Source organism: Danio rerio, chromosome 22 (genome assembly GCF_049306965.1).
Source record: "Danio rerio strain Tuebingen ecotype United States chromosome 22, GRCz12tu, whole genome shotgun sequence".
Classification (NCBI taxonomy): Eukaryota; Metazoa; Chordata; class Actinopteri; order Cypriniformes; family Danionidae; genus Danio; species Danio rerio.
In genome coordinates this window covers 17,714,199-17,738,641 of record NC_133197.1, presented here as the reverse complement: position 1 = coordinate 17,738,641, position 24,443 = coordinate 17,714,199, and the positions used below count along the sequence as shown (strand labels likewise).

General features: G+C 34.6%; 1 protein-coding gene across 4 annotated transcripts in view; it reads left to right on the top strand.

The window, feature by feature from the left end:
• Window positions 1–24,443, top strand: part of ncanb (neurocan b) — a 292,758-nt gene that overhangs the window by 112,312 nt on the left and 156,003 nt on the right. For all 4 annotated transcript variants that reach the window (XM_073937755.1, XM_073937754.1, XM_073937756.1 and 1 more), the window contains one exon: window positions 21,892–22,284. In XM_073937755.1, coding sequence (XP_073793856.1) covers window positions 21,892–22,284 — 393 coding nt within the window. The remainder of the gene's footprint in view (window positions 1–21,891; window positions 22,285–24,443) is intronic.

The window sequence follows — 24,443 nt, the reverse complement described above, 5'->3', positions numbered from 1 at the left end:
TCTATCTATCTATCTATCTATCTATCTATCTATCTATCTATCTATCTATCTATCTTTCTATCTTTCTATCTATCTATCTATCTATCTATCTATCTATCTATCTATCTATCTATCTATCTATCGTTCTATCGTTCTATCGTTCTATCGTTCTATCTATTTTCCTATCTTCTGCCTTTCTATTTTCAGCTGTCTGCTTAACTATTGATCTGACTGTTGTTATTGATCTAGTCATCTATTAGTTTATCTGTCCGTCATTCTGACTATCTATTCATCTGTCTGTCATTGTCACTCTGCCTGAAATTCTCTGTTGTGCTGTTCTGTCTATCCATCTCTCTGTCATTCTGTCTAGCAGCTACCCTAGAGAAACACAAGGAAAAACACAGAAAGATGGATCCAACACAGGCTCATTCTGAAAACGTAGCCCTTTATACTTTTCTGGAGATTGCAAATTATGTAGCAAGAACTGAATGTTACGGGGCGGTATGATGCTGTTTCCTTTACGTGCTTACCAGCTGACCATTTACCTTCATGTGAACTGCTTTTCTGCTCTTACCATTTTGTCTGGTAGCTCGATGCATACGTCAGCAGATTTGACCCTGATGACGTGATTCAGGTCCGGTTCCAGATAGCTGGTAAGACAAAAGCAGAAGGCAAAAAATAAAATAAACAAGTAAATGACGTAGTAAAACATGTGAAAACGTGATTTAAAAAATCAGATGAGAGCTTTTCTTTTTCTTGATTGCTTTTCAAAACACTAAGGTTGGGTTTAGGGAAGGGAGTAGGCAGGTCAATGGATACTTTTCAAAATACTATTGGTTGGGTTTAGGGAAGGTGGAGGGTGGGGGAATCGATCAGTTGGTCAATCAGACAGTTAGTCAGTCGACAGCAGCCTCTGGTGGATTTACGTGAGAAGAGCAGAGGCAAATGGCACTTGCAAATTTGAGATCTAAAAAAGCGTACACAGCAGCCTCTAGTGGATTCGCAAAAACAAACACTGCAAAAAATGTAGCTCCTGGGACGTATTTTGCTCTCTCCTGAAATGTATATGGCTACGTAACCAGAATGTACTTGTGTAAATTCACAATATTTCAATAAATAAATAGCAGCCACTTAATTTTTGTTAATTGCAAGATGCAACTGGCGTAGCTTATTCACTCCCCCTCCCCATTGACAGCATGTACACACATTCAATAGACAGCAATGTCAATTAATATTTACCTTATAAATTATACACATTATACCTTATACAGATACATTTGTAGAAGAAGCTGTATTAATAATATTGTGACTCAAAAAGGAATATGAATAAATGATATTATTAGAGTCTGTATAGTAAATGTGTGTGGATAGTAATGCATTTTGTTGATTTGTTTGTTTTATCTTTAATCTTCATTAATTTTAGACATGGCATATACCAAATTCTATATCGTGAAAGTATGAGAAAAATACCTGAAAAATTATTTATATATATGAAAAGTGTTTTAAACTAAATATGGATTTATTTTTTATTTGATTGAACTTTAATTTATTAATTTTTTTAGGAATAAGGGACATTCCAAGAGTATTTAATTAAATAATTAAAATCACAATATTTCATTTACCAGAAACAAAAATATAACGTTATTTTAATACTGAATTCATAGTTATTTTTGTGTGCCACCCCAAGATTTGATGCGGCCACTTCTAGACCACCCCTAAGAAAATTTTCTGGGGGCGCCACTGGCAAGCGGACACATGTCAATTGTAAATGACATCACTTGCAGAAGAAGTGCGGTTGGCTAAGAGTGCAAGTCAGAGAGTGCAAGCCTGAAAGTGCAAGTGCAAATGTGCAGCCAGACTCTATTGCCGGAATGAACCTGTGTTGGATGGATCGACTATACATTTCGCTCAAGTCAAAACTAATTACCATCAAACTAGCACAGAATGCAGTTTCACTTTTTATAAATTTATTTATTTGTTTGTTTGTTTGTAATGACCTACTCTCTTGAAAAAGCTTGTCATTTTGTAAAAAAAAAAACAACTTTTTTAAACGAATGGTTCAATTAGAAATGACATTTCTCTCTTCGTTTACTCCTATATTGGCGTAAGGCTTTTCTCTTGTAGAACTTTTTTCCCTCTTTATTGATGAGAAATGTTGTTTTTGATCCTCAAAAGTTCAAAACATTCAAAATATTGCCTTTTGTGCTCCACTGATGAAAGAAAAATCACTCGGCTATGGAACGACCTGAGCAAATGATAACAGAATTTTCATTTTTGGGGGCGAACCATGCCTTTTAAACTGCTTTTCGCTAGTCCTTTCATCTCGCGGTAATTACCAGCGCACACCTTTTCCCTGACCAGACACTGATGAGCCTTTTTGGACATCGGTGATAAATCCCTCTCGGCTGGATTCTGCCCTCCGCTGCTTCCATCTGCATTAAATAGAGAGTGCACGAAGAACACTTTCATCTGCAGAAAAGCCTCATTTCCTCACATTGCCACCTAAAGACTTGTCATCATTCACTCTAATGCCTGCATTGGCTCTCAGCGGCGGCGTTACAGTGCCCACGTGCCATGCGAAAGGAAGATGCTGCTGCAAAGCTTGAATTCAAAAGCCTTTTGTAGACGCAAACTCTTCACGCTCCGCAGTGCAAAACCAGGCCCCGAGTCAGAACTTTGGCGAGGCTGTGTGTTTCACAAGCGTGCCTATGATTTCTGCCTCTCATCGGGCACTTGCAGGGTTGCAGGCCGGGCCGTAGACACAGAGTCTCTTGGTCCCTGACCTGCTTGCTGCCATCTGCACCAGTTGCTTGGAGTCTGGTTTGGCACTCGTGGACCACCCGCGCCTTTCTTTTTTAACGTCAGCAGCAGCAATGAGTGAGAGTCTGCATAAAGATTTCCTCGGCCTCTTAGCTTTGCTCTCCATCGAAACTGCTCTCATGGGATGCCGATGGTGTAAATAAGGACACTTTGCTGCAGATTCTGTGCAGATTTTTGCCTACTTTCCTTGTCTAACTACTACAGTAAAATTACACTAGTCCTCTGTAAATTCTTATTTTAAAAAATTAAAGTCCACTGAAAGTGTTAGTTCATAATATTTATTCTATATTTTCATTTAGTTTTTTTTTAATATAACCAAAAATAGCTTTAGTTTTTCTGATTTTGTTAGGAAGTACACTTGCTTTTTTTTAACTTTTCAAATCTTAGATTAGTCAGGGCCAAACTTTACTACAACAAAGTGGAACATGTTGTCATACTGAGTAATATATAGTTAAAAGAAAAAATGATAAGATCTTTTGTGGCATTATAATTCTTTTAAAAGAGCTGTTTTAGAGACCTGTTCAAGAGAAAATGTTTATTCAACATATTTAAACATAATATGTTAATAAGGTATTTCTAACAACTAGTTTATTTTGGGTTTGCCAAAATATGCGACAGTACATAATATTTGTCTGATTATTTTGAAAGACACTAGTGTTAAGCTTAAAGTGCAAATTAAAGGCTTAACTACTTTGCTATCTAGGTTAACTTGGTAATTTAGGCAGCCTGTTTGATAACAGTTATTTGTTCTGTATGTAATAGAAAAAAAACGTAAGGAGGCTAATAATATTGTTGTTATATCTGTTACTGGCAATGTGTGAAACCTGGCATTCTATAGAATGTTTGGGAAATGTATGAAATCCCTCAAATCGAACGTCAAAGTATGAAATGATTACTACTTTATACCAGGGGTTCTCAAAGGTTAAGTTTAGATCAGATACGCGGCCGACTGGAAGTGCGATACGCACATTAATATAGCAGCATTTTTTATGACACTGTATAACAACAATTAATATTTTACAGTACTGTGAGGGTTGGGTTTCGGGTGGGGGTGGGGATTGATGTTAATAAAATACAATAAATGGGAAATTTTATAAATAAAATAAAAAATTCTTGTTTACTTCCGGCCACAAACATATAAAATCTAGCAACAATCGTTCCCAACCTTTTGGGCCCGTGACCCCCAAAATAACAATGTCAGTGACTTTAATGTCAGGCCACAAAATTAGGTACTCTTGTCCAAGTGCTTGTTAACGTAAATTTCTAATCAATCTGAACAGGAAACTGAGGCTGCAGTACTCAGGCTCTACAAAATTGGACAATAGAAGATTGGAGAAATGTTAACTGGCCCGATGAGTCTCGATTTGTGCTGCCACATTCGCATGGTAGGGTCAGAATTTGCCATTAACATGGCTTCTGATGGCTACTTCAGGAAAAATAACGCCCCATGTCATAAAGCACGAATCATCTCAGACATGAGTTCCCTGTACTCATATGGCCTCCACAGTCACCAGATCTCAGTCCTATAGAGCCCCTTTGGGATGTGGTGGAACGGGAGATTCACATCATGGATGTGCAGCTGACATATTGCATGATGCCCCCATGTCACTACATGATGCCCCCATGTCAACATGGACCCAAAATCTCTGTGGAATTTTCCATTACCTTGTTAAATCTATGTCACAAAGGATTTAAGGCAGTTCTGAGGGCAAAAGAGGGTCCAACCCGCTACTAGAAAAGAGTACCTAATAAAGTGGCCGGTGAATGTGTATGCTGCAAAGTATTATATGTCTGGGATTTGTGACATTTGTTTGTACATAATGCAAAAAGTAAATAGTAATAAACTAAATAATTAAACAGCAAGTTTATTCATAGGCAACTTCTTTTTGCACTAAGTGAAAGTCAACCTTTAAGATACTTTTAGTTTTATGCCCAAATATTTAATCAACAGAAATTAGTTTATATGTCAGGCAGGTGCATTTTCTGTTGCAAATGCGAGTTGAGTTCAGCGCCAACCTCGTATCACACTAAATAAATGTGCCATTACCTAGCCGAGCGCGGGAAATGTAGTCAAGCTTCTGGACCCGGAGTATCTTTATGTATGTGTGTGTATTTGAGCAAGCGACAGGAAGGAAGACAGCAGATATTGAGCTCAGACGCCCTGGGCTTGGTTAATATTCATGGTGCTGTGAATATGTCGGGATCCTCTGGGGGGTTTCCGGGGGAGAGCATCTCATGTGAGACGCTCTCAGAAAGGGAATGTCATTACGACAGCCCGTATGAGCGCACCTGTTAGTTTTTAATCCAATGATTCCACTTCTCAAGTGCTGTTTTGGTGGATCTGTGGTGGCAGACGATGAAAGACGCTATTGGAGGTCCCACTTAAAGGTGACAAATTATGTCCCATTTCATAAGGTCTGTAATTAATCTTCGGCGTCTCTAGAATGTGACTGTGAAGTTTCAGTTTGAAATACTCCATAGCTGTCCTACTGGGTGTCATATATTTGGCTGTGAGCAAAAACACAGTTTTTCTGTGTGTATCACTTTAAAAGTAAATGAACTGCTGCTTTCCATAAGAGGGCATTTTATTGCTATTCTGACAGAAACAACAAAAGACAAAGACATTTAGTGTAATAATACTGAACCACTTTGATGATATACATTAGCTAAGAGATTTTAGAAAGGCAAACACAACATTTCAGATGTTTTACAATGTGGTCAGCCTTCTGGTTTGTTTATGTTATCATAAATGAAAAAAATCACATGACTTATTTGACATGCATAATGGAATTTATCCAGTAAATGTCTTTCCATTGTAGTGCATAAACAATATTTCTTATGGCACTATTATGTTTTTCTTTTTTCTTTTTTGTAAAACCTGTTTAAAAATGTTTTAATCTCTTTTTAATATATTTTAATTATTGTTATTATGTTTTAATTTCTTATACTTGTTTCTTTTTTTTCTTGTTTATGTCAGTTATGTCAGGTATATCTTGTTTAGATTACGCATATTTTAGGAATCAGAGGGGTGTGTTTATGTTAACGTGTTATGTTACTGTAAGTAACCTTGTTTGTTTTTAACAACAAACAGAAATTATGAGGAAAGGTGTCTCTCCTGAAACCCTTTTCACAATCTTTCTGAATGAAATGCCTACTTTACTACATCCAGTCAGTTCAGAGTAGAAAAAAAACGAGTCACACTCACTGTTGACAATATGAAAGTATATCGTATAATAAACTTAAATTATAAGCTTGTGCTTTATACCTCTCCATTTCGACCATATTGAAAAGGATTTTGTTCAAAGAATTGTTTTGTGTATGATTTTTCTGTTTAAAATAAATAAATCAAATCAAATCAATACCAAAAAAGGTTGCATGTCCCGGTTCATGTGGACTTTAAGCAATTTAAATGCGATCGTTCAAATGTGCATGAAATATGTGGACAGAAACATAGCTAGAGACGGAGTGGAAGAGGTTACAATTTCTGCAGGATGTTTCTGAATAGTGTATTCAGGAATATAACAGTGTATTCTGGAATAGTTTTGAATAGTTAAGGCTGCTTGATACTTCTGCGTCGAATGATCGATGTAACCCACGGCGCAAGACTTGCACGTTGCCATGCATTTATACTTTTTTGTGCTATTTGTGTTGCTCTGCATTAACACTTTCGAAACGCTAGCTGGGTGGACATTGTGCCAAAACTATTTTTAATATTATCCTTATTAAAAAAATTCAAATTACAAAAATAAATAAATATGTTTTGTTAAAAATGCTTATTTGTGTTTTATATGAGTATAATGTTGTATTTTATCAAATAAAAAATCATTTTGTTTTCACAAATGTAAGAAAAGTACAGAAGCAAGGCATGTCAAGGTGCTATACTCATTTAGTGAGGAAAATAAAATTGAGAAGAAATTTGGGGTGGAATGAGATGAAATTTTTTGTTACTTAACCTGTTCAGTGTAATTATACTTTTACTACTTCATGCTATTTCAGTTGTGTTCAGAACTGTGAAATGTTTTAGTTTGAAGTTGAAGACATGTTGATGAGGAAAAAATATTGAACCCGTAAAAACGCAAAACTTGAACCCGTATACCCCTCAGTAAATGTGTAGCTGCGCCCCTGCCTATTCCCTAACCCTAAACCCAATCATAACTGTAAAGTTTTCTCAAAATCTGAGAGGAATTTTAGTTGGATAACAATCATGTAGAAGTGGATAAACAATACACCTATCCCTTAATTCTGATTGGCTGATTGGAATGTTGTTCCAGGATCAACATAGATGTTTATCCTGAAACATGTCCTACTGTACTTGGTGAAATCAGGTTGGTGGACTCGATGTGTCTCAGGCTTAAGGGCATATTTCTGCTTAAATAGTTAGGAGACATTCGCACAGAAATCGTCTTTGTGTCTAAAAACACATTTTTGTCACTGTAAACAGAAATTTGCCTCTGAGTTCTTCTGATTGGTCCACTGCTTTGGAGCTGACATTGATGAGCAGTGGTGTGTGTAAAAGTTGTTATTCTATTAACTTGACATGGTGTCTTAAACATGTGGTGCTCCTGTAACAGTCACACATGTCTGACAATACATATCCACAATATCCACTTATCCACTTGTTGTCTTTTTTCATGTACTTTTTGTGTTGGTAGATCAGTGGTTTTCAATTGTTTTCCTTGTGCTACCCTGCCCTGCACATTTTGTATGTCGCTTATATTTGACAGACAAGGATCAGTTCATGGATTTCTCTGTTAATGAGTTGATGATCTGAATTAGATGTGTTAAGAAAGGAAGACACACAAAATGTGTAGGGCCAGAGAACCGGAATGTGAGAACCACTGTGTGTAGATAGCACCTGATCATAGCACTTAAGAAAAAGTCAGATTTTCATTATATACCCGCTGTAAGAGTGGGAATCAAACAAAACAGGCTGTTTTTGGTGGAAATGATGCGTGTGTAGATTTACTTCTGGGCTACTTGCTCCTGCCGTGAACGTATGCCTCGAATGCGAAGGATATGTGGGCACATGATTGTTTCAGGCTCAGTGGGCACATGTTTTGCGAGTGCTTGTACACAATTAGACCCTGCGGGACAGTCTCGGCCTGTGGTTGAGTAACTGAGAAAAAGATCCAGGGGAAAATGTCAGCCAAAATGGGCAATTTGCCAAAGTGGTGGTCTGTAAAAGTAGCATCACCAACAGAAATTACAGTACAATCAGAATTTGCTGTAGTAGCTCTGTGTTCATGTTGGCAACCGTTAAAAAGCATTTAAGTATGGATAATGATTGATAGTATTAAGTTAGTCCTTTGTACTCTTTTTTTTTAGTTCCTTTTAAATCATCACTATTGTTTTAAAAAGTATTTACTATTTGGTTGATTGAATGACTGTTGATAATAATAATAACAATAATAGTAATAACAATATTATTAATAATAATAATAATAATAATAATAGTAATAATAAAAAGAAAAAATAATAATAGTAATAATAATAAAAAATACAATAAATAAATGATAATAATAATAATAATAATAATAGTAATAAAATAATAACAATAATAATAATAACAACAACAATAGTAATAATAATAATAATAATAATAATGACAATAATAGTAATAATAATAATAACAAAATAATAGTAATAACAACAATAATAACATTAATAATAATAACAATAATAATGATGATGATGATGATGATGATGATCTAGAACTAGAGCTAGATATCAAAGTTTGAGGACAAACTTTATGGTGGCTTAGGAAAGCCTGTTGGAAAAAAGTTTAGTTAGTTTAAAAAAGTACAAAGTTGGCTAAAAGCAACATAAATTAAAAAGCATATTACATTATATTATAAAGCATTTATTAGTATGTGTTATTAGCATGTTTCAGACATTGATTAGCATGTTGCTAGCATGTTGCTAGCATGGATAAGCATGTTTCTAACATGAATTAGTATGTTGTTGGCATGTCTCTAACATTAATTAGCTGTTGTTTGCATGTTTCTAGGATAAATTAACATGTTGCTAGCATGTTTCTAACATGAATATTGTTCGACTCCATAAAAGAAACCATAAACACTGTTTATTTTACTTTTATCTTTGCACTGCTGTATTTGTATGCTTGTAATTTATTATGATTTATGCAAACACACTGGATATAAACAAACTTGATCATCCCAATCTATCAAAATAAATGAAATAATAGTAATGATAATAATAATAATAATAATAAATTAATAATAGTAATTGTGATAATATGCAATTTTATTTCCTTTTTAATGTCTGACATTTATTATGTTTTACTTTCAGTAATTGCCATGTTCCTTTAAGTCACTGTGGTAATAAAAGCAGAATATTTAATAAAATCCGTCAGATATTACTGTTGAATGAAATGATGGAAATAACTACAGAAGGCACCCTTGTCAGCATATACCATGGCCTGCAATCGATCAGTCATTTGGTGGCTGCTGGGTAATTGAAGACAATGGGGCCACTGTCAGCAAGCAGCCAATTACATTTTCCTGCAGAGAAAAAAGGGGGAAGGAGAAAAAAATACATTCATGTAAGAGTTGCATATATTAGAGCTGTTGTCTTGTGTTCCCTGTTCTAGGTTGATAAAGGCTTCTGACAGCACTTAATGTAATTCAGGTGTTCAAATACGACGACAAATAGTCACAATACGTCAAATGGGGTAAAGCAGTGACAACTGCCCGCTATAATCATCAATATTTTACAACCAAAGCTTAATTAAAAAAATTTACCTCTACCAAGATTTTCACAGAGCTGCAAAACACTACCTGTGCAAACAATTCACTGTAGTAAACCATGGGGGTGTTTATTAGACACCTACAATTTAAAAGTTTTATGTGTTTTGGCTATTCATTTATCAACAAAAGAGTGTTCAACCCAGGCTCATTCTGAGAGCGTACCTCTAGATACATTTCTGGAGAGCGCCAAATTCGTCCCAGGATTTTATTTATTTTTTTCCAGTTCTTGTTTTTGCAAATCCACCAGAGGCCGCTGTGTATGCTCTTTGAGACCCTTAAATTTCTCTCGTGAGTGACATTCATGCCTGCTGTTCTTGCGTAAACCCACCAGAGGCCGCTGTCGACTGACTAACTGAATGGCCGATCGACTGACCCACCCTCCTCCTTCCCTAAATCCAACCAATTTTGTTGATACCAACCAACTTCTCTAAACCCAACCAACAATTTTCAAAAGTAATCCATAAAAAGAAAAGACCCGATTTTTACCACATTTTGAGGTTTTACCACATTCTCACCGTGTTATTTACTTGTTTATTTGACTTTTTGGCTTAACCCACTTTCTGGAGTCGTTCTTCACTGGACTCGAAGCCCAATGTTGTGGTCAATATCTCCCTGTGTCTAAAGTCCGCTGATGTACACGTCGAGTTACCAGACAAACTGGTAACAGCGGGAAAGTCGTCCATACGAAGGTAAGCAGTCAGCTGGTTATCGCGAAAAGTAACGCCGTCATACTGCCCCATAGCATTCATTTTAAAAATGCAGCAGTACGTTGCTCTGGCTACATAATTCGTGATCTCCAGAAACATATAGGGCTAAGTTTTCAGAATGAGCCTCTCATGAGAGGGTTGCAAAACAATACTGCTGGACTACAGGACTGCATGTGCACAGGCATGTAGTATTTCTTTACAAAGTGACTTTACAATCTATTAATTATACTAATAACTTACTTACTCCCTCGGCCATTTATATCGAAGTTGATATTTAGCCGCACCATGTTGGTGTTTTGTAACATCTAGTTTTTCTATGAGGTGGGTTGTTAGCCCACTGCTCAACCCCTAACTTGCAGGACCAGGACATACACTACGGACAATTTAGCTTAGCTTGGGTATACGTAGAGGGATGAGATTTACAGAGACCATCTAACAATAGCTTTACAAGTAAACATCACCCTTTTGGGTTTTTAAGAGAGACATTGAGAGCGTGCTGTCTTTTGCATCCTTGTTAATGTTCCTGCATCCGATGCACAATAGGTGGTTCAAATTCTACCTGGAGCCAGACTACTAAAAATGTGAAGTTTATATTGGTGCCGTGACCCGGATAGGAGTAAGATGAAACCTACTCCCCTGATGTAAAGAGGGTCTTTTACATGCTTTTCACCAAACCAAGCTCTCCCATGTCCGAGATGTGGTTCAAATCTTTCTCAGGGGTGGACTGGTAGAGTTGGAAATATTGTTTTGGTGTCAAGACCTGGATGGAAGTGAGGTATAGAAAGGCAAGTGAAACCTAGGCCAGCTAGTAAGTGTTTTGTGGGTAATCCTCACTCTCCTGGCCTTAAGATGCACACTACTGACTGAAGCTACAGACAGAAGTCTTTTGCATGTATTCAGCAAACCCAGCACTTCGCTGTCTGGGATGTGGTTCAAATCCATCTCAATTCCCTGGCCTCAAGAAGAGAATTTTTTATTTATTCATTTTTTTTAATTGGGTTTTTCACAACATTAAAACAAGACATTTAAACATCTGAAGAACACCTTACAACAAAACAACTCCAGGATAACATACAAAACTTAAAAATAATAACAACAGTAAGAAAATAAAAAAAATAAATGAATAAATAAGTAAATAAAAAAATAAAAGTAAATAAATAAAAATAAAAAGAGTTAATATACAGTATAATTATTTGCATACAACATCAAAAGTAGTTCACTGGTTGACCTTGATGTTTTATTTAAGTTCTAATTTGCTGTCAGGTGCACTTGGTTGCAAAAGTGTAGAAAGGGGTTGCAAATGCTATAAAAGTCTCTTAACTTCCCTTTGATAATGTGAGTTTCCAGAGCAAGATTACAGGACATTTCCTTGATCCATTGATTAGAAGAGGGCCTTTGAGTTTCTTTCTATTTTAATGCAATAACACGCTTGGCCTGCAGCAAACTAAAATCTATTAGTTTGCGCTTCTTTGTATTCACAACCAGAGTACTTGGGTATATATGAAATAAACACAGTTTGGGGTTGAGAGGAACATTTTCCCCTGTTAATTGACTTATTAAACAAAGAGTCTCCTTCCAGAATTTCTGCAACTCTTTACATTTCCACATACAACGATAAAGGGTACCTATTTCTTCTCTGCATTTTGTACACCAGTCAGAAATATTTGAATTGCATTTATTTAGCTTTACTGGGGTAATGTATGCTCCAAAAAGCCATTTATACTGCAGTAGTCTACATCTATTGTTGATTCTATGGGTTTTGGCAAATACATGATTCTTCCCATTCTTCCTTTGAAATATTTTCCTAAAGATCATTTTCCCATGCAGATAGGTAAGATAGAGAATTTTCTTTTGACCCCTCAAGAAGTAAATTATAAAATGATGATAGGTTACCCCTGTTTTTCAAGTGCTTTAAGGTGTGATTCTCAATGGTTGACAGTGGAGGTTCTGTATAATTTTTCCTTTGAGAGTACACAGAGCTCCTAACCTGTAAGTATTTAAAGAAGGGATTCTGAGGAAGGCCATAATGTAAGAATACCAATATTGTATTGTTGACCAATTGAATTGACCAATGTTAGTCACTGCTAGTGGTCTATTTATTGTATCTATGCATACAAACATATCTCAGAAATGGTTTGAATCGGCTCAGAGCGAGAATGGTAGGGAAGTACGAGAGTGAAACATGCCTGGAAGACTTTATGTTTATGTGCCAGTCATCTGGGATTGGCTACCACTTACTTTAGGATTATTGTTTGACTAAAGTTTTCGTTTATTGGCTACCAATCCCTGCTTTTCTACCTTTAACTTGGAAACATTCAAGAAGCAACATAATATTGTTTTTGCAGAAATGCTGCCTAGGGCACCTATTTTTTATGAGCCTAGGTTGATATTTTACCTTCTTTTTGGCCCGACCTCAGACGGACAAAGGAAGATTAAAAACAACGGCAGAATTTCAAACAAAAGGACAATCTCCAGGGGGTTATGCTTGTAAAAACATTTCCATCTAAATGCAGATTTAGTATATTTCGCCATGCTTCTTACATTCATTATTTACCCATGTGGGACCAAAGCAATTTTTTATTCCTTGACTCCGAGGCGTAATTTGGTTTTTAAGGAGGTATCTGCATTTGATTTCTGTTTATTTAATGTGGCAAATTAGATCACGCTTGCACACAAAACATTACAGAGGAAACACATTTTTCACATGGTTGGCACAACACAACTGTATCCGGCGCACTGCCTAATTTACAACATATCTGTTTAAATGCATCTGAGAAATGTGCAGAAATGCAATTATGAATGTTTGCAAGTGGGCACTGAGGGCTTGGGGAAACGAAGTCATGCTCCGAAGTCTCACTTGAGCATGAATTCAGGCGACAGGAAGGTAATTCTGTGCCTTTTCCTTATCGTGAGCAATACTTCCCTAGAGATGGAAGCAAAGAAAAGGAAGGGAAGCATAGGCTTTAAGGCAAGATCTTGCGGAAGGACTGGAGAGGAGGAGTCAATCCCCTCCAGAGCTTACATACAAATTATAATTTATAATTTAATGTTTTCAATTGTCCTGCTGCTTCTGAGCTGTGGAAAAAGAGTTTGGGAAATGCTTCTGATAACATAAACGATGTGGTAGTTTCTAAATAATCAGGAATTTATAGTGTAATATAAATTTTTGCTGTTGTAATATACAATTATATTGTTGTATATAGAGTTTTTTTTATTATGAATAAATAGTATAAATGGTTTTAAATACTATTTTATTTATATAATATTTAAAGGGCACATATTTTACCCCTTTTTTTGATTTAGTATTAATATTATAGTTCTTCTGAGTGTGCCAGTTTAGGTTCAGTTCAAAACACAGTTCAGATTTATTTTTTTATAATGTGTTAATAAGTGTCATTTTGGGGGCGTGTACACAGGAAAATTTGTTTCGATTTCCCGGCCAACGTAACAAGGGGGCGGAGACAAGAGTTTGCCCGCTCTGTGTTTGCAACAGACAGACAGACAGAGAGAAGCAAGCAACCTGAGTGAGAGGACCAGCATTCAGCCGTACATGTATGACTCGGACACAGACCAAGCAGAGAGTACAAAATCATGTGTGTCTTTGCATAGTTTTACAGCCAACTGTGTGCTAGTTTCAAGTGCCGAAGACTAATAACCACGCACACTGAATTACCTTTGACTGGTGTGCGACCTGCAGGCAAGTTTTATTTCCAATGGAGAGACGAGCTCATGAAGCAATGCACATGCACTTTACAACTGCACCTAGTTAAGATCGGCTGAAGTATAAGGTAGACGCAATGAAAAGTACACGTTTGCATACCTACCTAAAGGTTCAAACAATGATTCAGATCAGAGCTATAATGTGGAGAATATTGATCTTGTGTTGCGCCAATACATCTAAAAATAAAAAATACACCTTACATCTAAAAGTAGAGCATGGGTGTTCCTTTAGTGATATTGCTTTGACTCACGCTGAAAACGGCGGACATGAATCAACAAACTGAAGATATGGTGACACGCCTGTCAATCATAAATGGTAGGCGGCTGGACCGCACTCCTACGTCAAGTTGCGGTCGCTGAAAACCACTCGAATTGGTCCACCGTTTTTACGTTGTTAAATTTAAAAAAAACAGGACTGGGTGTGTTTATATCACCCCAATATCACCGTATATACACTATACCTACACACATGTCTGTCCAAACAGCTTGAAAAGTAGATTTTTCACCATAGGTGCCCTTTAATGAATAAGTAATTCTATAATGTAATGTTTTTTTATTTATATGTTCACAAATGTGCTGCAAATGGTATGAATTCCATAATAATAATAATAATAATAATAATAATAATAATAATAATAATAATAATTTTTAATATTGTTATTATTATTATTACATTATATTAATTGTTTAATTTAATATAAAATTAATAATTTAACAATATAATTTAATAATAATTTAATATTAAAATATATAGGTTTTAGGTTTATTATTACTAATTAATGTTATTGTTATTATTATTATTATTGTAATTATTATTATTATTATTATTATTAACATCAACAAGAATAGATATTGGTATTATTATTACTTTAATATTAATTGTGTAATTAATTACATTTACAAATAATAATTTAATAATATAATTTAGTAATAATTTAATAATAATATATCTAATTTAGATAGGCTTGTTATTACTATTATTATTATTATTATTAATGTTATTATTATTATTAATAATAATAATTAATATTGTTATTATTATTACTTTAATATTTAGTGTAATTAAATATACAATTATTATTTTAATAATTTTATTTCATTACATTTTAAATTGAATATTTATATTATAGATTGGCTTGTTATTACTATTATTTATAATAATACATTTAATAATTAATTGTTATTGTTATTATTGTTACGTGTTATTGCTAATATTATTTAGTAATTAAATATAAATTAATACTTTAACATTTTTATAAAAATATACAATAAACATATGTATATAATTTGTATTGGTTCATTATTACTATTAATAATAATAATAATAATAATAAAAATTATAATAATAATAGTAGTAATAATAATAATTATAATAATTATAATAATAATAATTTTGTAAAAATGTATAATTTAGATATATCATTATACACACATATATATATATATATATATATATATATATATATATATATATATATATATATATATATATATATATATATATATATATATATATTCCTATTATTATGACACACTAAGGTGGATTCCTGTAAGACCAGATTTACATTTATATTTGCATGCGAATCCTCTGTGTTTGACCTCAGTAAATAGCGTAGGACCTTTTCTTTGACCAGCACTTCTGATTTGAGACCCTCAGCAGAGCAAACTCAAATCGAATCTTTCCTCTCGGCCAGGCGATTTGTTTCGTGACATGTTTGTGAAGATGTGTCCCTTGATTCAACAGGAAAATTGCGAGTCCATTTACCCCTGGCATTGATGTTGTCAAGCACTCGCTGGCTGCGTTTTCACCTCTGTACAGTCCATTTCTGTGGGGACAGAGGATAAATGCCATTCTCCAACGCCATCATCTCCACCAAGATAGTTGCTATTACTCCCACAAATGACTTGTGCCTGTTAGAGAGGACATTATGCTTCATGCTTTTGCTAAATGTCATCATGGATGGGTTTTTACCATCATACTTACTGTAAATATGCACGGTAAGAGTGGTCATGATTATGCTGTTTGCTCTCAAATGTATTTGGATTTTGGGTTTGAAAAAAAGTGTCTTACCAATTTTTGTATACAAAACTAAAATAGGGTCAAAAGGCTTCCATTTTGATTAGGTAAAATGTTATTCAAAATACATGATGAGTGGAAAAAAAAAACACAAGTGGATTTTATTCTTTAGGATTTTTTAAAACCCTTAATAGTGTCCCAATTTAGCCTAACAAGAGGTGGTAAAACAATAACAAAAATGTATTTTAACACAACAGTTAACATGTTAGCAATGAATAAGCATGTTAGCTTTGTGCTAACCATACTAGCAGTGCACTGAGCATGTTAATAACATGTTGCTTAGCGTGTTTAACCTGTTGCTAACATGAATAATCATGCCGTAACCATGTTAAACATATTTCCAGCATGGCTGTATGTTGCACGCATTAATAAAAAAAGTTATAATGCTAAAATTAATAAGCCTATTAATAAGCCAAGTACTTTGTTAACATTGTTAGCATGTATTGTTAGCAAAAACAATTATGTTTCAAACTGTTTTTGTTTTTTAACAGTTTGATAGATTAATTAGCAAGTTTGTAGCATGTTTAGCACATCTAACATTTGCATGTTGTTATGTTTTAACTAAAATTTATATGATTCTAAAACTTTAAACAAATGCCTAACTTGTTAACATTGTGCTAACCATACTAGCAGTGTACTAAGTATGTTATTTGTATGCTGTTTCACATGTTTAACGCATTGCTAACGCCAATTAGCATGCTGTAACTGTGTCTGTAGATTATTTGCAAAGTTACCAGCTAAGATGTTTCAAGGATGAATTTTAACTATGAAAATTACTTGATCATGTCATTCAGCACAACGGTGTTATGATTTAACATGTATAGTACTTTTGCTAACACAGGTTAGCATAAATAAATTTATATAAATAATGTACTGGGCATGTTAATAACATGTTGTTTAGCATATTTAACTTGTTGCTAACACGAATAAACAGATCATTTATTTGTGGTAGTGTTGCAAGTGTTAGCAACATAAGAAACTTATTGAATAAAACCCTTTCTTAGCAACCCCAAACTTTAGAACGGTAGTGTAGACTCTATACATGTTTTTTTTTTTTTCACTCCACAGTAGGCAATATTGGTTTTTATTTCTACCCAAAGTAGCTCATGATTATTATACTGACACACATGAAAGGTATCCAAAAGAAAATCCCATAATCCTTAAAGAAAATCTGTCCAGCAAGGGCAGACAACCCTGTTTATACTTCAATCATTGATTCTGAAACAAAGTACAAACATAAGTTAAGCAGTTTGGGAGAGGCATACAAAGTTATTTTGCTGAAATCAATATGAATACATTATACAATAGTAAACTATTTATTATTTATACTCTTCCACTATTTACACCGCACTCACATTGTGACTTATAAATTCAGCAAACCCTGGCAGCTGTTACCGCACAGGAAAATTGAGATTTTTTTCTTCATCATAATACCTTTTGTCTCAGCTGTTAAAAAAGTAAGGAATGAGGTAAATCAGGAGGTAGCATTAGCAGAAAGAGGGTTGATGCATAGACTAAATGGCCAAGTTTTATCACTTGCTTTATCAACCAAGACAATAACACCAGAGGCAGTAAAATATTATAGATTTTGTTTCTTGATTAGTCTACCTAGAGAAAGGATTCTTTAATAAGCCTAAAACACATTTTTACATGTTGGTAGCATTAATTAGTAAGTTGAAACAATGTTTCTTGCATTGTTAACACACTACTAGCATGTTTTAATATTATGCTAGAGTGAATTGAAATTCCATTAATATCATAACCATCATCTGCTATATTTTAACATTTTACCACATCGTTAGTATAAATTAACACCTTTTAAGATGTTGCTGTTTTATTTAGCATGCTGTAAGCATGTTTTAAGAAACTTCTAACAAATTTCCAGCTAGATTTAGTATGTTTTTAGAGTATGTTGCTACATTTCAAGCATGTTGAGCTACTGTGTTTTACATTAAGCTATTGTAAACCAACATGTTGCTAGCATTTTTTAACCAATGGCTTACCCATCTTAAGCATTTCTGTCTTTTTAAATAACCTTATGAAATTTTAAAATATTAATAGTGGTTTACCATAATGCTAACATGAATCATGTTTTTAGCATGTTTATAGATATGTTGCTAACATTTTTAGCATGCTAAGCAACATGCCCAGTATGTTAAAATGCTACAAAATATGATAGCAACATGCTTTCTAGTATATTTTAGAGTACATTCCTACTGTACATTGATTCAAGCATGTTGAGTTATAGTGCTTTACATTAAGCTATTGTGAACTATGATGTTGCTAGCATTTTTAACTGATGGCTTATTCATTTTAAACATTTCTTTTTATTTAAGTAACTTTTTAAACATTAAATTTTATAATATTAATAGTGAATCATGTTTTACCATGTTTATAGATATTTTGTTAACATGTTTAGCATGCTGGGCTAACACATTTTAGCTATTATACATATTGCTATCATTTTCAGCACAATGCTAGCATGAATTACCATGTCTTGCCATAAAGCTAGCATGTTTTTTATTTTGTACTGTGTTGCTAGCTTGAAGTAACATGTTGCTACAATTTTGCAACCGTTTTGTTGTTTTTTAGGAATACTGTGCTGTGTCATGATTACTGTTATGGTTTGTACAGCCTCTTGTGGATGTGTAGTTTGGAAACTAAAGCAGGATGTACCCTGAGCAACATTACAATTTTGCGTAAATGTAAGTCGTTCGCGTAAATTTCCAACAAGCCTGGGTTGAGCATTATAGCTTATCAAATTGCACATGGCAACCCATCATCCTTCTCACTTGCATATGTGAAGGTGAGAATGTAATTGCTGCAAGACGGATTGAATGAATGACAAGAGGTACGATAGAGCACTGACTATTTCCACAGAGAGCGCAAAGATTCATTGATTTATTTTCATTAGAGTGGGCTTTCGACCGGCACCTCATGTCTGGCCTTGCCCTGCCGTTATTTGATTTGATTTAATGTAAAGAAGGGAGTCTTCCAACAGCACAGGGAAATTTCATCTCTGCGCCACAACACACACACATACTATAATTAAGAAGAGAGATTGGGGCACTGGGTGAGGGCGATGACTCTATCCTGACCTTCATGTGCTTTTTCATTCACATCATTTTTTGATTTATTAATCGACTTATCTGGTTTGGAGAACTCTGGGTATTTTTTTTTTCATATAAGTGAGCTCTAGATAGTTTTTAATATAGTAAACAAACAAAAAAAACAGTTGCACTTTACAATAAGGTTTCATTAGATAATGTACTTACAATCAGGAACTAATTATAAACAACACTTGTACAGCATTTATTAATCATAGTTCAACATGCATTATTAACATTCAAATTCCCGCTTGTTAACTTTATGGGCTAATATAACCTTATTGTAAAGTATATATCGGTAATACAAATAACCAGACATTCATTAATGTTATTAATATTAACATTAAAGCAGTGGTCCACTACGATATCATACTTTAAACTTTAGTTGATGTGTAATGTAGCTGTGTGAACATAAACAACATCACTGAATGTAAGACGCTCAAATTTCAATGCAAAGAGAGACGTTGGCTCTCTTTGCATCAGAACTAGCTTAGCAAAGCTTACAGCGAACAAAGTTTGAGGACTACAAACAAAATACACCTGGGCTAGTGAGATTACAAAGGCTTCTGACTACATGCATTCACCACGCACACACACCCTGCGCAGCAAATGGGCATGGCCAGAGGCGCTGTAATGTTAAAGCAGTGAAAGCTAAAATGCCATCCAAATGCTGCTGTTTCCACAAAGCTTGTTCTGTTTCTGTATTTGGGCTTCCAAAGTACACGACACAAAGAGAGAAGTGCTTACACTTTAATTTTAATGATGTCCCAGAGAATTATTTTTAAAAAGATATAGCGCTAGCATTTGACAAAGGAGAACTTCTAGAATCTCTCCCAGTGCTGGATTTGGCTAAAACTCCTCCAATTGACGAAGCTGTGGATTGTGAGCCACAGGCTATAAGTTTTTTTATTTGTTAAAATTTATCAACTCCATGCAGGCACAGCTTCTAGTGTTAACAGTATGTGGTAGCGAGGACGTAAGCAAAGATGTAAACTATGGGAAATGCTGTTTGGCATCGCTAACAAACCCCTGTAAACAGCCACAGTCTTCAGCAGCGCGTGCAGTGTCTCTCTATGTGTGTCTCTTTATGCAGGTCTCTCTATGCGTCTGATTTCCGTGCGTTCTACATCTCAAATAACCAACTTGCTAAAGATGTGAACGTTTCCTATTACTTACACATGCTTATTCAAAATATATGTGAAAGACACTTGTCAGATTTTATTCTAGAGAGCAGGCATGAGCTGTGTGCTCTACATATTTTTATGAATCAGGCAGCTAATGTTGCTAACAGCTGCTCTGACTAGACTGTTTACACAGTGCAAAAGCGCACACTTGTAGGTGAGTGACGTGGAGCCAATACGTGAATCCCACCACATTATGTTAGCGAACCAATCAGAGCCTCTTGAGGGCAGACCTTTCAGAGGAACTAGAAAATATGACCTGTCGTTTTTATGTTAGGGGAGTAGCTTTTTATAATCAGAGTAAGATATATGAACAAATAACATGATTTTCTGCAAGTAAAACATGAGCACACATGGCTTTGCATCTTATAAACACAACCAAGCCTTAAAATACACCGTGGACCACCCTTTTACAATAATAAAATAAAATAAAAAACATTAAATAACAATAATAAAATTAAAACGGCAGTAAAATTGTATTTAGTTTCCAATTGTTAAGGTAAAATTTCAATTGAAAAAGTGGGAAAGCAAGGAGTTTGTTTCTGCTGAAATAAAAAGGGAATGACTCGTTCATGGGTAAAATGCATTGAATACTGAGGTACATCATTCATTGCAGTATACTTTGACATATATTGCTTATTTTGTAGGAGTACTCTGTACATTACAATACTTTAAAATAAATTACCTTACTTTAGATTTTAAAAATTGCATGCCTGGTATGCTATGCAAACACAGTCTTGTTGTTTATTTATTTTGAGAACATATAATGTAGGAATAACCTCTTTATTCATTTCATTTTAATCAATTAATTTTTTTTTTTTTTTTTATTCATTCTTTCATTTTTCTTTGGCTTAGTCTTTATTTCAGAGGTTGCTACCGTGAAATGAACCACCATCTATTCCAGCATATGTTTTACGCAGCGGAAGCCCATCCAGTCACAACCCAGCACTGGGAAACTATTATTCTATTGTTTCTTATAATTTTAAACACAAACTTGACTTTTACATTTATGTAAATAACTATTAACACTGGAGCAACCATATTCTATGACTACAAGAATGGTGATAGCAGTTCATATAATACAATGTATTCGATATAAGATACATTCAAAGCTTTTATTGAGATTTTAGCATTAAGCTTGAATTAATGGAATTGTGCCTATCTATGAATTTACTAATAGTTAATATAACATAAAAAGTCATTCTTGATCAATCTATAACCGGGAAACTCATATTTTTATGATCATTTTGCTAGCATGTGAAGGTAGTCTCCAATATAAAAAGAATAAGTAACTAAACGAGACACAGGTGAACATAATCATTGAGCCAAAGATTCAATCATAGAAACTTCAAATAGGAACAAAGAGAAAACACTGGAAAAATAAAGAAGATGTACAAACTAAAAAACAGAGGTGACAGTCCTAAAGGGACAGTTATAATGAATAGGGACCTCACATTTATAATTGTGCCTCTTCATAAACTGTTAATAATGCACAGATTAGTCTTAATGTTGTCATTTCTCTTCTGTCCTTAGGCCTGGTGAGGGGTGACACTGTGGTGAACATGCGTAAAGTGACTCACCAGCAGGTCCAGGAGCCTCTATCGGGTTCAGCCCTCTTGCCGTGTGTTTTCACTCTGAGCCCGAGTCCCTCACATGAACCTCCTCGCATCAAGTGGACCAAACTGTGGGGTCAGCGTGGCCCAGATGGCCTCCAGAAGCAGCAGTCTATCCTAGTGGCCAAAGACAACATCATCAAGGTGAAGAAAGCCTTCCAGGGTCGCGTTACCTTGCCGGGATACCCAGGAAACCGCTACAACGCCAGCTTGGTGCTGACAGGCCTGCGGTCCAGCGATTCAGGGATGTACCGCTGCGAGGTCGTGGTTGGCATTAATGATGAACAAGATACGGTGCCCCTTCAGGTCACAGGTAATGTAGCTCTGCGCTGAATGCTAATACACACAGATGATTTGATTGTAGAAATTAGATTCATGCTAAAGCACCTGTTGACCTCTGGTTTTAATGTTTGTTTTTTACGTTTAAAAAAATTCATTTGACTTGCCTTTTCTTCTGGGTTAAATGGACATTTTTAAAAAATATAGAGGAAGCCTCTTTATTTATTTTTTGTTATTTGTTCTTTTTAATTTTTGTTTGAACATGAACATCACTTCAACAATCATGCCTATGAGATCGCTCTATCTGATGCTTGCTTTCTCCTCCCAAAATTTAAACAAAACAAACATGTGAGAGTATGTTATAGGCAATATGACATAGTCAGATATTTGCCTTAAACAACAACTCATTTTATGACAGATTTTTTACTCATTTTGTCTGGTCGTTAACTGTTGTACTATCAAATTAATATGTTAAATTAATATCAAATTACAGTATCACATCAGTTGCCAACTTATGTGATTGGAGAGGAAGAAATATTTAAAAATATAGAGTTATTTTATATAGAGGTAGTTTTTTTTTTTTTTTGGGGGGGGGGGGGTCTTTACAGTTTTCAATTAAATTTTGCACAGGAAAAAATGGTGTTTAATTTATGCTATAACAATAACAGAAATCTTGTGCTGAACTTGTGCTGACGTTTTACTAAAAAAACGGGTGAAGTACAAAGCGTCCTGCAGCCTTCATATAAAATCATTTTTATATTGAATAAGATATGTAGCTTCTGTTTCTGTAAAAACATATTTAAATGCGGTGTATCTGATGCTTTAGTCGGCGTAAAGTAGTTAAATCTGCAGGGTATTTCAAGATCGGATCGAAGTTTGAAGTGAGACTTGTCTGATCAGAGAAAACAGACGAAGTGACCTAGTCTAAAGAGGCCCATATTAACAATAATTTTGATAGAATGTAAAGGTAACACTATGGAACAAAATCAATGCCTAAAGTCTTGAATTAAAAAGCTTGTTGAATATCACAAACTGAAAAAAATAATACACCGTATTAACAAGTTCTTGCATTTTAATGACTTGAATTCCTAGGTTTGTATTTTTAGGTCCTGAAATTTAACATATCTGTTTATTTAAGCTTTGAATATTTCAACGAAAAATATTTCAAACACGTTTTCATACTTAAAAATTCAATAATTCATATTCAATTTTCAGATTTCACTTACAAAATATTCAATACCCTTTAAAAATACGATGTATAATATTCAAAAGGTAATTTTCAGTTCATTTTATTTCAGTTCAAATATTCGCTTCCATAAATTCAGTGGATCAAATTCGACTGTTAAAATTCAACATCACATCCGGGAACTGCAGGAGAAGCAATAGATTGCAGATTGAAGATCGCCAGCTGCTCTAGCTTTCACCAGCAGGTGGAGATGGAATGTAAGATTTTTAACCCAGTAAACAGGCGAGAAAAAGGCTATTAAAGGCACAAAAGTAGCATTTAATATTAATATCAATGCCTTGGACATTATAAATGATAAAAAGTATGAGTAAAATGAGTAAATGAGGTTTTAGTCATCTATATTTGCCCTTATGTAACGGAAGCCAGCTGGTGATCGCGTAAAGCTCACTCCTCGGATCCAGGGACAGACGTTGTTCTGCAATCTTATCGGAGCTCGTCTCCCATGCCGGCTCGCTCCCTGCTCGGACCGGTGCAGTTACTTGCACATAAACCGTCTTTTGATGAATATGATGTTACACATTGTCTATCTTTATTGACTCTTTCTTCCATAGACGCGAAGTATTATATTGACAGCTAAAGAATATAAACGCAAGAGAAACAGGAGAGGAAATATAATAATAATAATACAACATAGATAAACATTGACAGGGCTAAGAACAATTACGAACAAAGATATTCAAAACCAGAGAGATTTTATGAGAATGTCACAGAATGTCAGGATTGGGATAGGTTATATAATTTCATTATTTAAATTATGATTGTTAATATTAATATTTTATGACATGCATTTGGGCTATTGCGCTTAAATAAGTCATCCGTGATTCTAAATTAATATTTCTATTTATCCTTTGTAGCTATCACTTTGATATCGTCTTTCTCTTCTTTTTTCCTATTTTTTGTGGTTCTGCCACGGTTACGTTTGCAAAATGTCTTTAGTTTGTCCAGAA